The following is a 15,138-nucleotide window of genomic DNA, read 5'->3' as shown; positions in this document are numbered from 1 at the left end:
TTAGCGCCAGGCGTCCTGGAAGGGTCTGTAGGAAACTGACGCAACCCATCATTGCGAAGATAAATAAATAGAATAAGTTTGTTCTAACATGAGCAAATATGTAAACATAACGTCTGATAAGCTGTTATAATTTTATCTTAGTCAACATCTGTTGCTTGGGAATTGGCTGAGTAGACAGGATTGCTGTAAAAATGTATCAGGTAAAAGGTAAAAGAAGTTCTATATAATCTATGGCAGACAGGCGACCCCTCCCGTTTAATGGCGTCTTATTCCATATTGTTGAACAGCACTACTACTGACATTGTTCTAAGCTGCTATAAGCCAATTTAAGATTGAAAATAAACTCAATAAAATTGAGTCAAAATTGGATGAAGGACAAAGCACGTTTACTGCGACGTCAGTTACTATATTGTAGGCATACTTCTACTTCGCCAATCATTTTAAACAAAGCCAAATTGAAAGGACAAATTATAACCTTCAGGGCCGGATTTAGCATTTTGGCGCCCCTAGGCCCAAGTAATTTTTTCGCCCCCTAGTCTGGTCACAGTTTCTTTCCTACAAACCTTTATTAAAAACTATATCATGACTATAGGCCTATGTTAATTGCTTGAACACCACTCCTCGTCGAAATTTTATCATTGCAAGGTTTTTTGAAGAATTGTCTTGGTTAGCCTTAACAAAATGCCCTCTTAAACACTTTAGTCAATTGTATGCTTTTGGCAAATGCTCACGCTTGTGGGACTGAAACAAAACAATCCAACCCTCAGAGCATTCCTGCAAAAAAACATATCCATTGATTCCGATTTCAGGCCCCAAAACATGAACTCCATAACAGTGCGTGATACCAAAGATTAAACATATTCCTTCAGTAGATTTGTCATCCTTAAGGATTAGCTGAAAACAATTCTTTTTATTTAGGTTATTTAAACCTAGTTTGTCCAAAATAAAACGGTGTAATCACAAACAACAGGTCGTCCCTGGTTATATTACAATAAATCTAAACACACAACATAGAACTATCCCTAAAATAATAGAAACAAAATTACGTCAAAAGTAACTTCCAGTGTCACCAACATATATGAACTAGACATGAAAAACAATATTTATAATTAACAATGTGATAAAACGTCGACTTGAGTTTATGGTCTATGGTAGTACTGCATCCAGATTATATTTGCAAAGCAAAACAAAGCAATAATCCCGCCGACCATAATTATCCTCAGGTCTGAGCTGAGGAGAAAATGACACCATTATTGGTGCTTTGGAGGCGATTTAATTTTTCTAAAACCTGTTGCAAACTCAGACAAATATTTTTTCGTTATTGAATTTTAAAGATAAAGGAACCTATCGTATTTATAATATTCAACAAAACCCCAACATATAATATTCAACAAAAGTTAATATTTTAACTTGACCCTGTAGGTAAACTGATCAAAAGATTAGTTAGTAAATTTTGTTCTTGTGAGGTGAGGGTGGTAATGGTATCTAACACGCATGCGCCCCTAATCACTCCGATCAGTAGCTCCCAGCCAGCATAGCGGCAGTGCAAAGAGTGCAGTGGCAATACGATGCGTACCGCTCGGGCGCTCGACAACATCCCTACAGCCTACTCCCATATAACCAATGTTCGTTACCAATGTTGTAACGAAATTGATGTGTAATGTTGAAAATAGTTTAAATTTTCTAACAGTTATTTCTTCCAATGAATTTCAAGATTATAATGCTTCATTGGCAAGAGTTCTTTTTTATCAACTCGCAAAATATGTTAAGCTATGGCTATAATTTTTTTTTAGATATTAAAAAATATGTTTCTTCTCGGCCGTGCGCCCTCTGGGAGCTTGCGCCCATAGGCCCGGGCCTACCGGGCCTATTGGGAAATCCGGCCCTGATAACCTTGAAATCCCATGTTTCATCTTTCTTTTATGTCACAGAACGGAAAATTATAAGAGAGAGAGGAAATAGAATGTTGACAGTGGCACACTCTAGCGGCTCATTCAACTATTGTTTGTTTATTTGAATAATAATAAAATTATTGCTGTTGGTTTAAATACTGTAGATGGGCAAAGGATGCACCTATATTTGGAATGATAATATTTAACACGCAACGATTGTATAGGCTAAACTTTGCACTTTACCCCAGCAATATTTGATTTCCTTATCAAGTTATCCCCAGTGGTTTTTAAGGGTAGTGTTGCGTACCCAACAATACAATAACGTTTATCTCTTACGATGAGTTGCATGTACTAAGAGAGAGGACAACTGTAAAGATTTAAAAAGTTTTAGTTATGTTTGTGTTATACCCAATTTTGTTAGATTTGGAAAAAAGAACAAATACAGTTGGTTGTAATAATTTAGATTTTTTTAGACTGGTAATCTAAACGAGACTCACATTTCCCGGACTTTATTTTTTTTGGTAAATTCAAGTGGAGCATTTCATGGTAAATTGCGGGATAAATTTACAATTGGAATTTCATTACAACATGTGGGATCTGTGATTTGTTTTATTTAGATAAGAAGAAGAAGAAGAAAAAGAAGAAGAAGAAGAAGCATGGTTTTGTTGTTGTTCCGTTCTGTTTTGACATGTCCATGATATCGAGTTAAGCGGTTTGAAACTAGGTAAGGGTATATATTTGTTCCATTTCAATTAGGTTTATAAGTACCGTAATGATTTAAAAATATAATAGTTTATAAATATTCTTTTATTCTATAGCATGTTAACTGCAACATTTAGTACGGCAAGTAAAACTTGGGGGAGACATAACCTGATTTATTTAGCTGATAAATTCTAGACTTGTGTGTTTGCCACCAGTAGGCCTATCTTTCGTAATAAATAATTATGGGTTAACTTATGACTTATACGTCACATACTACTATGATACTACTTACTTTGTAGACGAAAGGACTATTTAAACTTTACCTACTCGGTAGATCATCTACTAATAATAAAGTGATATTAACTTTATTATTTATCTCACATTTACAATCCTGATGAATAGTAAGGTCATTAAAAATATTATTTCTTTTACAGTTTCAAATGATTCAAATGATTTATTTGGCCATTCAGTTCATACAAGACAATAGGCTACGTCAACAATACAATAAATAATAAATAACATGCCAAGCTTCTTCTAGCATTCTTGAATAACTTAACAAAATTAAATTAAAAGCTGAAAAAAAAAACACATGCAGGATCTCAATCAATATAAAACATGCAAAGCAATGCATGCAACTAAAAATAATAAAAAATGAAAACTACATGCTGCAAGCCATGCAAGGCAGAGAAAAATAAATAAATTTACAATTTTGTAATACCTCTACTGGACTACTGTGGGTTCAACCCAATAGTTACATCATGTTCAATGTAAATCATATCATGTTGTTTAGTCTCTTTACCTAATTGAAAGTACGCTATTCTAATGGGTTTCTTTATAAGATGTGTTTTTATTTATTAGATGTACATATTTATTGAGTGAAATCACAATGCTTTAGAAAAGAAATGCAAAGGAAGTCTGCAGCTAGGACTCTAAGGAGAGCTAAGGCGATGGTTACTTTTCAAAGACTTTAAAACTTTGTTCTTTCCTAAAAAAAACTTTTATGGTACCGGTAGGCCTACTATTTATTTAGGCCTACTGCAATGTATTTATATTTGATAAATTTAAGTAGCCTACAATATTACTTTCATACAAATCCTGAACCTACAACATGTTATCAACCTCTTCTGTTTTTCTAGGTGGTTTATCAACAATGTTAGTATGACTGATAATAGTTCCACAATTGTTATTGACAATGGTTCTGGTCTGTGCAAAGCTGGGTTTGCTAGTGACAAAACCCCTCGGGTGGTATTCCCGTCTGTAGTGGGTCGCCCGAATCGCATGGGGCTATTGGCTGGCATGAGTGAGTCAGACTGCTTCGTAGGCTACAGGGCACAACGTACCAGAGGTGAGTGACTGTAGTGAAACATGCAACACATTCGTGTAGGCCTACGTCTAAAATTGTTTTAAAAACAGACCGAGCCTACAAGTTCATGGCTTGACATTTACCTAGGCCTACTCTAAATGCCTCTAATTGTACCAAATATTAGATACATTCACAATGAAACATTTTTGGCTAAAATTCCTGATGGTTTAAAACTGAAGTAGAGTTGATTTTAGTTACCTACTAAATTTGAGTCAAGATGATCCTCAATTGATACAATGTTCATTCTTATAATATATTTATAGGTGATCCGGAAGAGGCTACAACACCAGCATGAAATTTATTTTGGTAGCAGTTGTTTTTAAGTTAAAGATAGCCTACAATAATAAGATGGTATTATATTTCATTCATGGGTTTTCTTGCAAACCAGTGGTGTAGTGGAGCGAGATCCATAAATATTGCTAATAATGTGTTTAATGCTAAAGGCCCGCGATTTAATGTCCGCGAGAGAAAAGAAGTCCCCTGAGCTCCGGCCTATTCGTAGTTTGAAGGCGTTAGTTACGCTTGAACGTTTTGCGCGACAATTAGAGCCGTCTTCACTCTGCTCTGCTAGTTGTTAGGCTTAATCTTTGTATGTAATATCTGTATGATTTTTATAAATCTATGTCATAATATTGTTTTGTATAGTCATACAATTGAAGGAAACCCATTTTATAGTGTTACTAAGGCAAATGAATAACCTTTCTACTTTATGATTTTTGTTTAGTTAAATGTAACCATACCATTAAAATACAATACAATAAAATCCTTTTTAAATCCGAGTTTGAAACCATTAATCCCAAATAATTAGTTGATCCATGAATATACTTACGGTGAATGCGTATTACCGGTACAAAAATATAAGTACAAGAGTACAGCAGTTTCAATAGCATTCATCAATAAACAACTTATTATTTAAAGCAAAAAATCAAGAAAACAATAATTGCCAATATAGTTTTTTATTTACAAATGCTGATAGCCTATTGTAAGAGTTTTATCGATGTTCACTGGCAAAGGTTGGGCTAACTCCAAATCTTATCGTCTGTATCATGGGGTTCAGAGCCGGAATCCTCAGTCGATGAATCATCTCCGCCTCCCAAATAAACCACAATGATGACAATTTCATCGACCGTGTTTTCCACTATGCCATCCGTCGTCCAGTACTCATTTTCTGTATGTTCTTCATGTTTGGAATATTTTTTCCACAGCGCAGGGGTAACAGAGTTAAGCGCCTCTTTTGCCATGTCAGTCTATGCGCCCAGGGACATGCTACCTGATAAAAATACTTCCTTTGGATATGTCATGTCAAACTATATCATGCTGAATATGTGGCTATTAAAAAAAATCAATGAAAGATTGACAGTTGTATAAATGTTTATGATTTGTTAAAAAAAATTGTGTCAAAAAGTTAGGCTATATTTTGAATATAAAACCATTAAATTTTTACAGTGATCTTTTTCAAGAGTTTAACACAAATTTTAAAGTATATTTAAATATTGTATACACATTGTTTAAAAACATTAAGTTTTATGCGTATTTAGTTCTTTCAATATTGAATAAAATAAGTAATTAATTAAAGAGGCATAAGTAGTAGTACTAACATTTTTTAAACTAAATGTTAAAATATATCTAAAGTGAGTTGTGGTAAATTTACCTGTTGTGTTTCTGGATCGAACATGTTGTTTAACTTTTGCCCAGACAAATTCTATGGCATTCAAGTCACACATGTAAGGTCTTAAAATGGTGTGGCCTTGTTGTTGTACCAAGTTATCAATTTTGTAAACTTTTTGTGGTGGTTTAAGTCTTTTAATGGCTTCAAAAAGTTCCGCTTTGTTGTTTTTTCTTCATAGTCTTTGTCGTGTTTTGACAACCACTCAACTATTACTTTCTTTGTTGAAGACATATTAGGGACTTTGTCTTCTCCTGTTCTCCATGGTACGGAGCGTTGTCAATGACTATGACTGAATTTGGCGTTAAATTTGCTATACACGTTCCCTAATCCAATTTTCACAGTTGGAAAAATTCATTTGGCCATGATAGTCTCCTTTGGCACTGTTTGCCTTATAAATAAGCCAACCCCCCTGCTAAAACCCTTCGTTTGACCCGATGTCTACGACAATCGCGCGGTTTGACGCTTTCATATCAGGTAACACACCATCAACGTCTACACTTTGCCAACATTTCTGGAACGTTAAATTACTGTCCATCCAAGTTTTGTCCAGATAGAAAATTTTCCTTTTTTGTTCCCTTAGCTTTCTTATCTCTCGCAAATACTTAAACCTCCAATTAACAATGCCAGGCCTTTCAATCAAACATTTTCTTTTGGAACTACATTTCTTCCACTTGAACCCCATATATTTTAAGAGACGCCGAGGTGCCCATTCGCTCCATTTAAAATTAACCCTTTCTCTCAAAACAGGTAATAGTTTTTTACATGAAGGGACAATTTTTTTGTTCGTGTAAAAATCACGTATATATTTGTACTTTATGGTGGTCAGCCTTCTTGCGTTTTTTCCTGGGTGTACAGAGTTTTTCATCCGGAGTTTGTTTGCCGGCTTTTCTAATTCGTTTAATAGTTTTTTCTGACACTTTACAATAGTTTGCGGCACGTTCTGTTGCCTTTTCTATCGGCACTAATAACTTTTTGTCTTTACATTCGTTGTCACAACACTCGGTCACCCGTCTAATTAAATCCCTCTCTCCACAGTGGAGAGAGCTATGGATTTAAGAAAACGTGGTGCTACTATACGTAGTGGAGTCCACTTTGTATAGTAGCACCACGTTTTCTTAAATCCATAGCTACAAGGACCGTCCAAAACAAAACAGAACTCACTACGTTAACACACGACACTACACTGAATCAAATTACGTGACCAAATGATGATAATCCACTTAAAAAACAAAGATATGAGTAATTATGTTTACAAGAGTTGTTAACAGACAGACATCGAGGTGAGGCGCCCAGATGCTTAGCGCCTGCAAAATAGTGCCCGATACTCTCCAAACATAGCTGCGTATCGCTCTGGCTCAAGGTACTTCTTTACTCTCGCGGACATTGTAAGCGATGCCCTTTGAGCTTGAAATAGAATATTTGTGCCCCTCTTAAACTACCTTCTCTATCTATTCCTTGCGCCCCAAAAAATCTAAAATTAATTGAGCCCACCGCTCTCTACAATGCTCCAGAGGGTAAGCCAGGTAGGCCCGGGCCTACCAAAAATTTTGGTAGATATATTAAAATTATAGATAACTAAAGCAATGGAATTTATAGGTAAATAAAGGGAAAGCATTAAAACTCATTATTTTGCAATTAAATTTTAATATTCCTCCCTTTTAGCGGGGAAGCTCCTCAAACCTCTCGTCCCCTGACCAAACTGCTTCTTGATCCTTGTTAGACCTACCCTAAAAATTATTCCTTTAGCCGCCCCTGCAATGCTCTGTCCTAAAAATAAAGACCAAACAGTGGCCTCCCATCCAGCAGATTGAAGGTGCCTATGAAAAGCACTCCTTTTCAGTTCTTCCACTCAAGTGCAAGTAAACAGCTATAACACTGTCCATTCCATTATCAGTGATGGAATATCAATATTAGTGATGTGTAATGACCAAAGATAATGTTTTTGACGTGGCTAATTCAGTATGAATTAATCTATAATGAGTTTTGTTTTAACGTTGAGTATTACCAGGTCTCATATGCTGACAGGTCTCATAACCTTGGAACACCCTGTAAAGCGAGGTACAATCACCAACTGGGATGAGATGCAGACAGTATGGTATCATGCATTTGATGAGTTGGGTGTCACACCGGAAGACCACCCTGTACTGTTAACTGATGCTTCTTACAACCTCAACAATAACAACAGGCAGATAATGACTGAGGTACAGACATTGCTTTGATTAGTATCTCATCCTCTTTTTTGACTTTGTCTAAACTCTTAGACAATGCGTTAGGCTCCTGCAAATAGCCAGGCTTTCAGATTGTGTCTGCCCTCTGCATAACTCATAGCATTGTAAACTCCTCGTACTTACACACTTTCTATGATACATTTAAGTTTCACTGGGATCCGAGACATGTAGATGAATGGATAACTATCGCTTTCTCTCATATTTCAGGTAGAATATAGAGTGGTATTTTTACTTTGCCAGATATTTTTTTATGTTATTTGTGATGATGGCTTAAAAACGGAGAAAGCAATTGTACAAACTGAAAGCCTGGTATAGGTTTGGCAATAGAGAACCTATATTCATTCAACGTTTTTCAACACATGTGCAAAACAAGTTTTATCGTATTAAAACTGGAATTGGTAATGGAGTTGGGCCTTGGTGCAAAAACAGTCACTTTTGCTACCTATGTCCATTGCCTGAAAATGGTACATTCTGGGTCAGCCTCTTTAGCAGTTATTCCTTAAATCCTTAATTTCAATGTTGTAGATCATGTTTGAGACCTTCAACACACCATCCATGTACATTGCTATTCAGGCTGTTCTCTCCCTGTACGCCTCAGGAAGGAGGACTGGTATTGTGTTGGACTCTGGTGACGGCATCTCACACACAGTCCCCATCTATGAAGGTATTTTAAATTGTGATACTTTGTAATTGATTTAATTTGATTGAAGTGTGACTTAATAATTTGTTTATATGCTTTTAAAAATCGGTAGAAAATATCATTAAGCGCCAATGGATCATCAAGACCACTAAAAATCACAGTAGTCAAGCAGGAAGGTGTGACTTGGTGATGACTTTATAGTCCGCGCGCGATAACTTTTCACTTGGGATTTTTGCTGTTCCGTGTGAATTTTGTATCGGCAACGTCGCACTGCCGAGGCGAGCGCCCGCTTCTTGTCGCTTTGGCTCGACATGTGACAGGTATAGGATGGGGTAGCGAGCCCTGCAGCGTTGCCAAGCTGTGCAAGTCCCAAGTGAAAAGTTATCGCGCGCGGAGTATAATCATGGACATTATAACATCTCTACAGCTGATTAGTGTAAAACTAATGTGAGAGCTTACAATTATTGGGGGCACTCTGGGAACATGTACCGGTGCACCGGTGCAGATTAACCGGTGACTTATTCACCGGTACCGCCCCGGGTCAAGAGTCTTGGTATCCCAGAACGGTTATTCACCGGTTTAAGGTACACATCGGATTATAATTTACACATTCACCTATTATTTACTTTATAATATTTAAACCAATCAAACTTGTTCTCACAGAAAAAATTATTTGAAACTTTTTCACTTAATATGTAATACAACACCCTCATATAATAAATTGTTCACTAATTACGTAAATGTAACATAACCTATGAAACTGATGAACATTATTCGATTCGATGGACCCGCCATCTTGCCGTAGCTGCATCTGTTGTCGTTCGAGTCGTTGTCCAAGAAGCTGACCAATCAGAGGCTGCCGGTGTATTATGCACCGTACATTTTCCCGGGTGCATAAATCTTGCACCGGTGGAGGAAAAAGAGGAAATAGCTGTCTGCTAGGTTAACTCACCGGTCTCCCAGAACGACACATATTTTGCACCCGGTGAGGCACCAGTGCACCGGTACATGTTCTCAGAACGCGCTCATTGTTTAAATCTGTCTGTTATCAAAGTACAAATTTCAAACAGACCCTAAAAAAATTATGTAAATTTGACTTTTGGCAAAAATACAATTTTAAACATACTGTGAGGTATAAGTTTAATTTTATTGGTCAAAATAAGATGGTTGATTTATGATAAATCAACATTTTAAAATGTAAATCATGTAAATTAAGCAGGGCCGCGTTAAGGGTCAGTGGCGCCCTGGGCAAACCCAAAAGCAGCGCCCTCCCTTATATATATATATATATATATAACTATAAAGGTTTTGACCACAGCAGTGTAGGGAGGGGAAGAGGGAAGGGGGGTTGACTCATCAGTTCGCCGAAATTCACTGCAGGTGGGTTGGGGGTTGGGGTGAGTGCAATGAACTTGACAGTGGTTGCTATGCGAATGCCTCTTGTCCTGCGCCAATAGCGCACTACGTAGTGATGTGATTACTGTTCAGTATAGTACAGTGAGCAGTTCATTGTATTACACACGTATTGAACGAGTATGTTTTTTCCACCAAGGAGTATGTTTTTTCCATGATTCTACTACAGGCCTATGAATATAAATATTTATACATTTGCGTGTTTTTTTACCAGTTTTGTTTCGGGAGGGAGTTTTCAATTCCGTATCAATGGAAATACTGGTTAATATATTTCACTTTCTTTAAACCAACCGCTTGCGTCTCTCGGCTGTACTAGGTATTTTATGCATTTTTCACTGTTTATAGGCCTACTTGTATCAACACTTCTCTATTTATTTATTACTGGTTCACTAACTGCAGTGTGAGTGTCAACACTGACTAGTGACTGTCACAGTTTAGGTTGTGTTGTGACTGATTAAACTGATTTGACGCTGTGCAGCAGGCACAACACGAACACAATAACCTACTGACTACTGAGGGAGGAGTACTACTGTACTGGACTGGCACCGGGCGGTAGTTGGTAGTTGTGACTTGTGGGGATGTAGGTGGGACTGGGAGGGAGAGGAGGGGCACGTCAACCGTAGGCCTGTAGACTACAGCTGGCCTACATGATATTCCCGTAATTTGCTGACGTTACCCAAATTGCAAACAAAAAATCAGCTGATGTATTGCCATATAAGTATATATTTGTTTTGATTTGATTGTTATTGTTTTACAATTTTTCTGAATGGTAAAATGGTGTTTGCAATCTGAGTGAGGTCAGCATATGATGGGAATAGCACACCTATGTATTTTCCTTCTACCATGCAGGCCTCCCTGCCTCTGATAGTATAGTGAGTGCGCCCGGTTCACACTGCTGCCTGCCTTTCCCTGACTACACAAGGTATAACCTGAAGGTCGAGTATTTTCAATTTTGTTGTATTTATTTACTTTTGCAATAAGGGAAAACCACTTAACTAGAAGTTGAAATCACCCATTTTATTTTTGAAATCCCGGCTGATAAAACCCTATTTTTCCTAGTCCGGGCGGTGGTTCAGGGCGCCCCCCAACCACCGGCGCCCCTGGGCATATGCCCAGTCTGCCCGTTTATAAAAGTGGGCCTGAAATTAAGGTCCCCACCGAGCTCCCGTTGCAACCAAATTCGCAAATGTTTCATACTTAATGGATTTAGGTAAAATAATCTTACCGGATTGTTTTAACATGAAATTATATTTTTTATTCTCTTATTTATTTAATTTTTAAGGGTCTGTTCTAACTAATGCTGTTGGCCATCTTGAACTTGCTGGTCGAGACCTGACAGACTGTTTGATGAGAGCCTTGGCCGAGAACGGCTACAAATTCTCTTCTGTGGCGGAGAGAGAAGTGATTCGTGAAGTTAAGGAAGAGTTGTGCTTTATCGCATTGGACTTTGAGCAAGAAATTACTACAGCCAACCACAACTCATTGCATAAAAAATATGAATTTCCTGATGGTCAGGTGAGATGCATAGAGGTTCATTGTAGCCTCCTGAGATTCTTAAAACTATAATTATAACTCAACTAGCTGTACCCGCGGGCTTTGCCCCGTTTAACTTCTTAATTTTCAAGATGAGCTCGTTTGCATGGCTCAATCACGTCCTGGTTGAAGTTCGTTCGCTACGCTCGCTCACTTTTAGGTTGGAGCTCGTTCGCTGCGCTCACTTGCCTTCAGGTTAGCTCGTTCGCTACGGTAACTCGCCTCCAGGTTGAAGTTCGTTCGCTACGCTCACTCACCTTTTGGTTGCAAATTATCTGTTGTCATAAATGTAAAAGAAATAATAGTGCTGCACCCTGTTGGTAATCTTTGTAACTTTAATGCTATTGAACATCATAGAACAGAACCAACATGTTTAATTGAAACAGCTGTTAAGATTCATTAATTCCATTTAACTCATCCTACACTCATCCTTCACTCATATTTGGGTTAAAATACGCACATAGTGGCGTCCCCATCTTCAATAACTGATAACTGATAACTGATAATTGAGTACTCATAAGGTTAACATGGGAAACTCCAGAGCCACTGGGGCGGAGCCCGAGAGTCAGATCAGAATAAAAACAGCTTAGTTTTCCTATTTAATGCCTAAAGAATCAGTGTACCAAATTTCAGCCTCCTAGGTAAATGGGAAGTAAGAGAATTAGTGATGACTGAGTCAGTCTGTCATTGAGGGCTTTGCCTTTTAGATTTTTACCTTCATAACCAATAAATGCTAGTTAATAATACTGTAAAGCTCTCTATTCCGAACCCTGCTATTTTGAAAATCCCCCTTATCAGAACTGATATATTTTTAAACTTAGCTTGCTACATAGGTAGCTAACCATGTGACTGATATAAAATTATTGCAGCATTGGTGTTAGATTGTTAGATGTAGGCCCTAGCCTATTTTTAAAATCTTCCTTAATACTCTGTTTGGGACTATACAAAAAAACTTGTCTTACTAATCCATTATTTAGTAACAATAAAAGGAAAATTTGAGAACTATGTATTAATACGTTAATACTTTTCAAGGAAATGGTGATCATACAAAGAAGGTATTTTGAGACATGTATGAATGGAGATGAGTGTATGACGAGTGGCGTGATCTTGTAGTCTTGTTAGTGTTTATTTAATATTCCTTAGATTATATTGTTGATGAAGTATTATAAAAACCTGCTGAATTGAAAAATAATCTTCTAGGTTGTCAAAATTGGAAAAGAGCGCTTTCTTGTGCCAGAAGCCATGTTCCAGCCCTCACTCATTGGTGTCTCTGGTGACGGTATCCATGAGATGGTCCACAACTCCATCAATATGTGCGACAGTGACATCCATAAAGACCTTTACGCCAACATTGTCCTGTCTGGAGGCAATACTATGTACCCTGGGATCGCTGAAAGATTGCAGAGAGAAATCACTATTCTTGCTCCTTCTACTACGGAGGTCAAAATTAGTGCGCCCCCTGAGAGGAAATACTCAGTATGGATTGGAGGTCAGTAGTTTTATTCAGACTAATGGTGATATTGACAATTCCGTAGTTTTGGTAGTAGCTGTTTGCACTCCCATAAAATTGTCATAATTGGCTTGCCAATCTGCCTTATAAGTTGGTTGTATTTTAAATTAATGTATTTATATGCTGTATTGGAGAAAGAAGAACTCTTGACTTCTATTTTGACCAAATTTGGTTACAAAAACACTGTTCTGGAAATGTAATACCAGTTCTGACCTCTCTAAAATATCGTTGCCGTTTTCCCCACCAGAAGTTGACACTAAATTTGAAGAAAGTTATTTTTTATGACTGAGATTTCCAAACTCTTTAGGGGAAGTGTTCTAAACCCTTGTAGTTGGAGTAGAACATTTAGGAAAAGTTCCAAACTTAATCAAGTCAATTTTGTTTGTGTCACAGTGTATTTCTTTACTTCTCAGCCATTCTGCATAAATTATACTAGGTAGCTTTCGCAGATGCATCCACAAAATTGAGCGGAGTCATCAAGGGTTCATATTATATTGTTTTTGTCATACTGCAGTAAAAACAGTCGTCATTGATGTCGTTGCGGGTCTAAAGTAGCATTTTTACTCTTTAGGGAATAAAATTTGTTTTTAGCCTCTATGGAGTAAAACTCAGCTGTTGTCAACTCAGTTGTAAATTTCTATTGTAAACGATTGAATACGTATTGAAATATGTAACGATTCGTGCTTCATAATCATTTTAACCTACAGTCTACAGTCTCTTCCCATAGCATTTTAGGATTGCAGATACATTAATGTAATTGCCAAAGACAGTTCCCACAGTCTGCACTGCAAGCCTTACTAATTCCTTCACCATTTCCTACGTCATAGACCTGTTTCCTTCCCTTCTCATAGCATTTAAGTATTATATACATTTATCTAACTGCCCAAACGGTTCCCTCACTCTGCACTGCCAGCCTTTACTACTTCCTTCACCACTTCCTACGTCGTGGGGCCTGTTTCCTTCCCTTCTCATAGCATTTTAGGTTTGAAGATACATTAATCTAACTGCCACAGACGGTTCTCAATATGTTCATACTTTACTACTTCCTAAGCCACTTCCTACATTGTGGACCTGTTTTCATCACTTTCCATAGCATTTTAGTATTTTAGATACGTTAATCTAATTGCCACAAACATTGCCCACACTCTGCACTGCTAGCCTTTACTACTTCTTTCACCATTTTCTAAGTCGTGGGCATGCTTTCATCCCTTCTCATAGCATTTCAGCATTGCAGATACATTAATCTAACTGCTACAAACGGTTTCCAGTTTCTAAACTCCACACTGCTCACCTTACTACTTCCTTCACCTCTTCTTACGTCGCAGACCTATAAGAGCTTCGATCGCTCCGCTCACCTAAATTAATTAATATTTTGCATTGGAATCGCCTTATTAGGAAAAAAAACTCAGTTATCATGTAGACTATGCTCAACAATTTTGTTTTTATAAGTAGTGGATCAATATTAAAAATCTATATGTTATGACAAAATTCATAGATATAAATTAATGTGCGTTCCTCTAAAATTTTGTTTTACAGGGTCCAACTTTGCTTCTCAAGATTTGTTCAAGCAGATTAGGATATCAAAACAAGAATACTACGAGTGTGGATCCAGAATTGCCAATATGATGTGTCTATAAATACAGCGAAGGAAAGTGTTAAGTTGCAATAAAATTGCTGATGAACAGTTTTGTCAAACACACTATGTATTATGTTGGACTCAGTACTCGCATTACCAAATTAGTTAGGTCTTAGAATGTGATATTTATTTTGTACAAGAAATCTAATTTATTTTAAAGAAAACTTTGTGTTGTATCGAGTGGAACTTTAGTGCAAGCTTCCTGGTTTGATCATCTATGAAGACCAAAAAGTGGATCATGACATGTTTTAAACACACTCTTAAGAAGATTTATTTTTGTTATGTAAGTTATCAGTAGTCAATTTTTAGTTCTGTTACCATTCAGTGTACCTATGTTAAGCGCTTTTTGATAAATTATCTTTTTATTTTACATACTATTAGACAATTTTGACCGAATAAAACAATTTATTTAATAATCATGTTTGTTAAACATTGTATTACAGTACAAAAAGGGAAAACCAGATACTGTAAAATTTGCTCCCAAATAAAATAAAAAAGGTTTTGGCCCAAAATATGTTTTGGATTTTAAAATATATGAAATGAAAATACTTT

At 36.9% G+C, this 15,138-nt stretch overlaps 1 protein-coding gene across 2 annotated transcripts; it reads left to right on the top strand.

Moving 5' to 3' along the window:
- The first annotated feature begins 2,547 nt into the window (after positions 1-2,547).
- Positions 2,548-15,085, top strand: LOC128991414 (actin-like). 2 transcript variants are annotated; one of them, XM_054414265.1, is made up of 7 exons: positions 2,548-2,616; positions 3,731-3,939; positions 7,652-7,827; positions 8,380-8,518; positions 11,190-11,422; positions 12,641-12,929; positions 14,487-15,085. In XM_054414265.1, exons 2-7 carry the CDS (start codon positions 3,753-3,755, stop codon positions 14,585-14,587), a joined length of 1,125 nt encoding a protein of 374 aa, XP_054270240.1. In that variant the 5' UTR covers positions 2,548-2,616; positions 3,731-3,752; the 3' UTR covers positions 14,588-15,085. The 2 variants fall into 2 exon arrangements, with proteins under 2 accessions (XP_054270240.1, XP_054270239.1); XM_054414264.1 differs by lacking the exon at positions 2,548-2,616 and adding an exon at positions 2,978-2,995.
- The last annotated feature ends 53 nt before the right edge of the window (positions 15,086-15,138 follow it).

This window comes from Macrosteles quadrilineatus, unplaced genomic scaffold, assembly GCF_028750875.1.
Source record: "Macrosteles quadrilineatus isolate MER2022 unplaced genomic scaffold, UCM_ALF_1.0 Scaffold_4__1_contigs__length_99947679, whole genome shotgun sequence".
Classification (NCBI taxonomy): domain Eukaryota; kingdom Metazoa; phylum Arthropoda; class Insecta; order Hemiptera; family Cicadellidae; genus Macrosteles; species Macrosteles quadrilineatus.
This window is presented reverse-complemented; position numbering and strand designations above follow the sequence as displayed.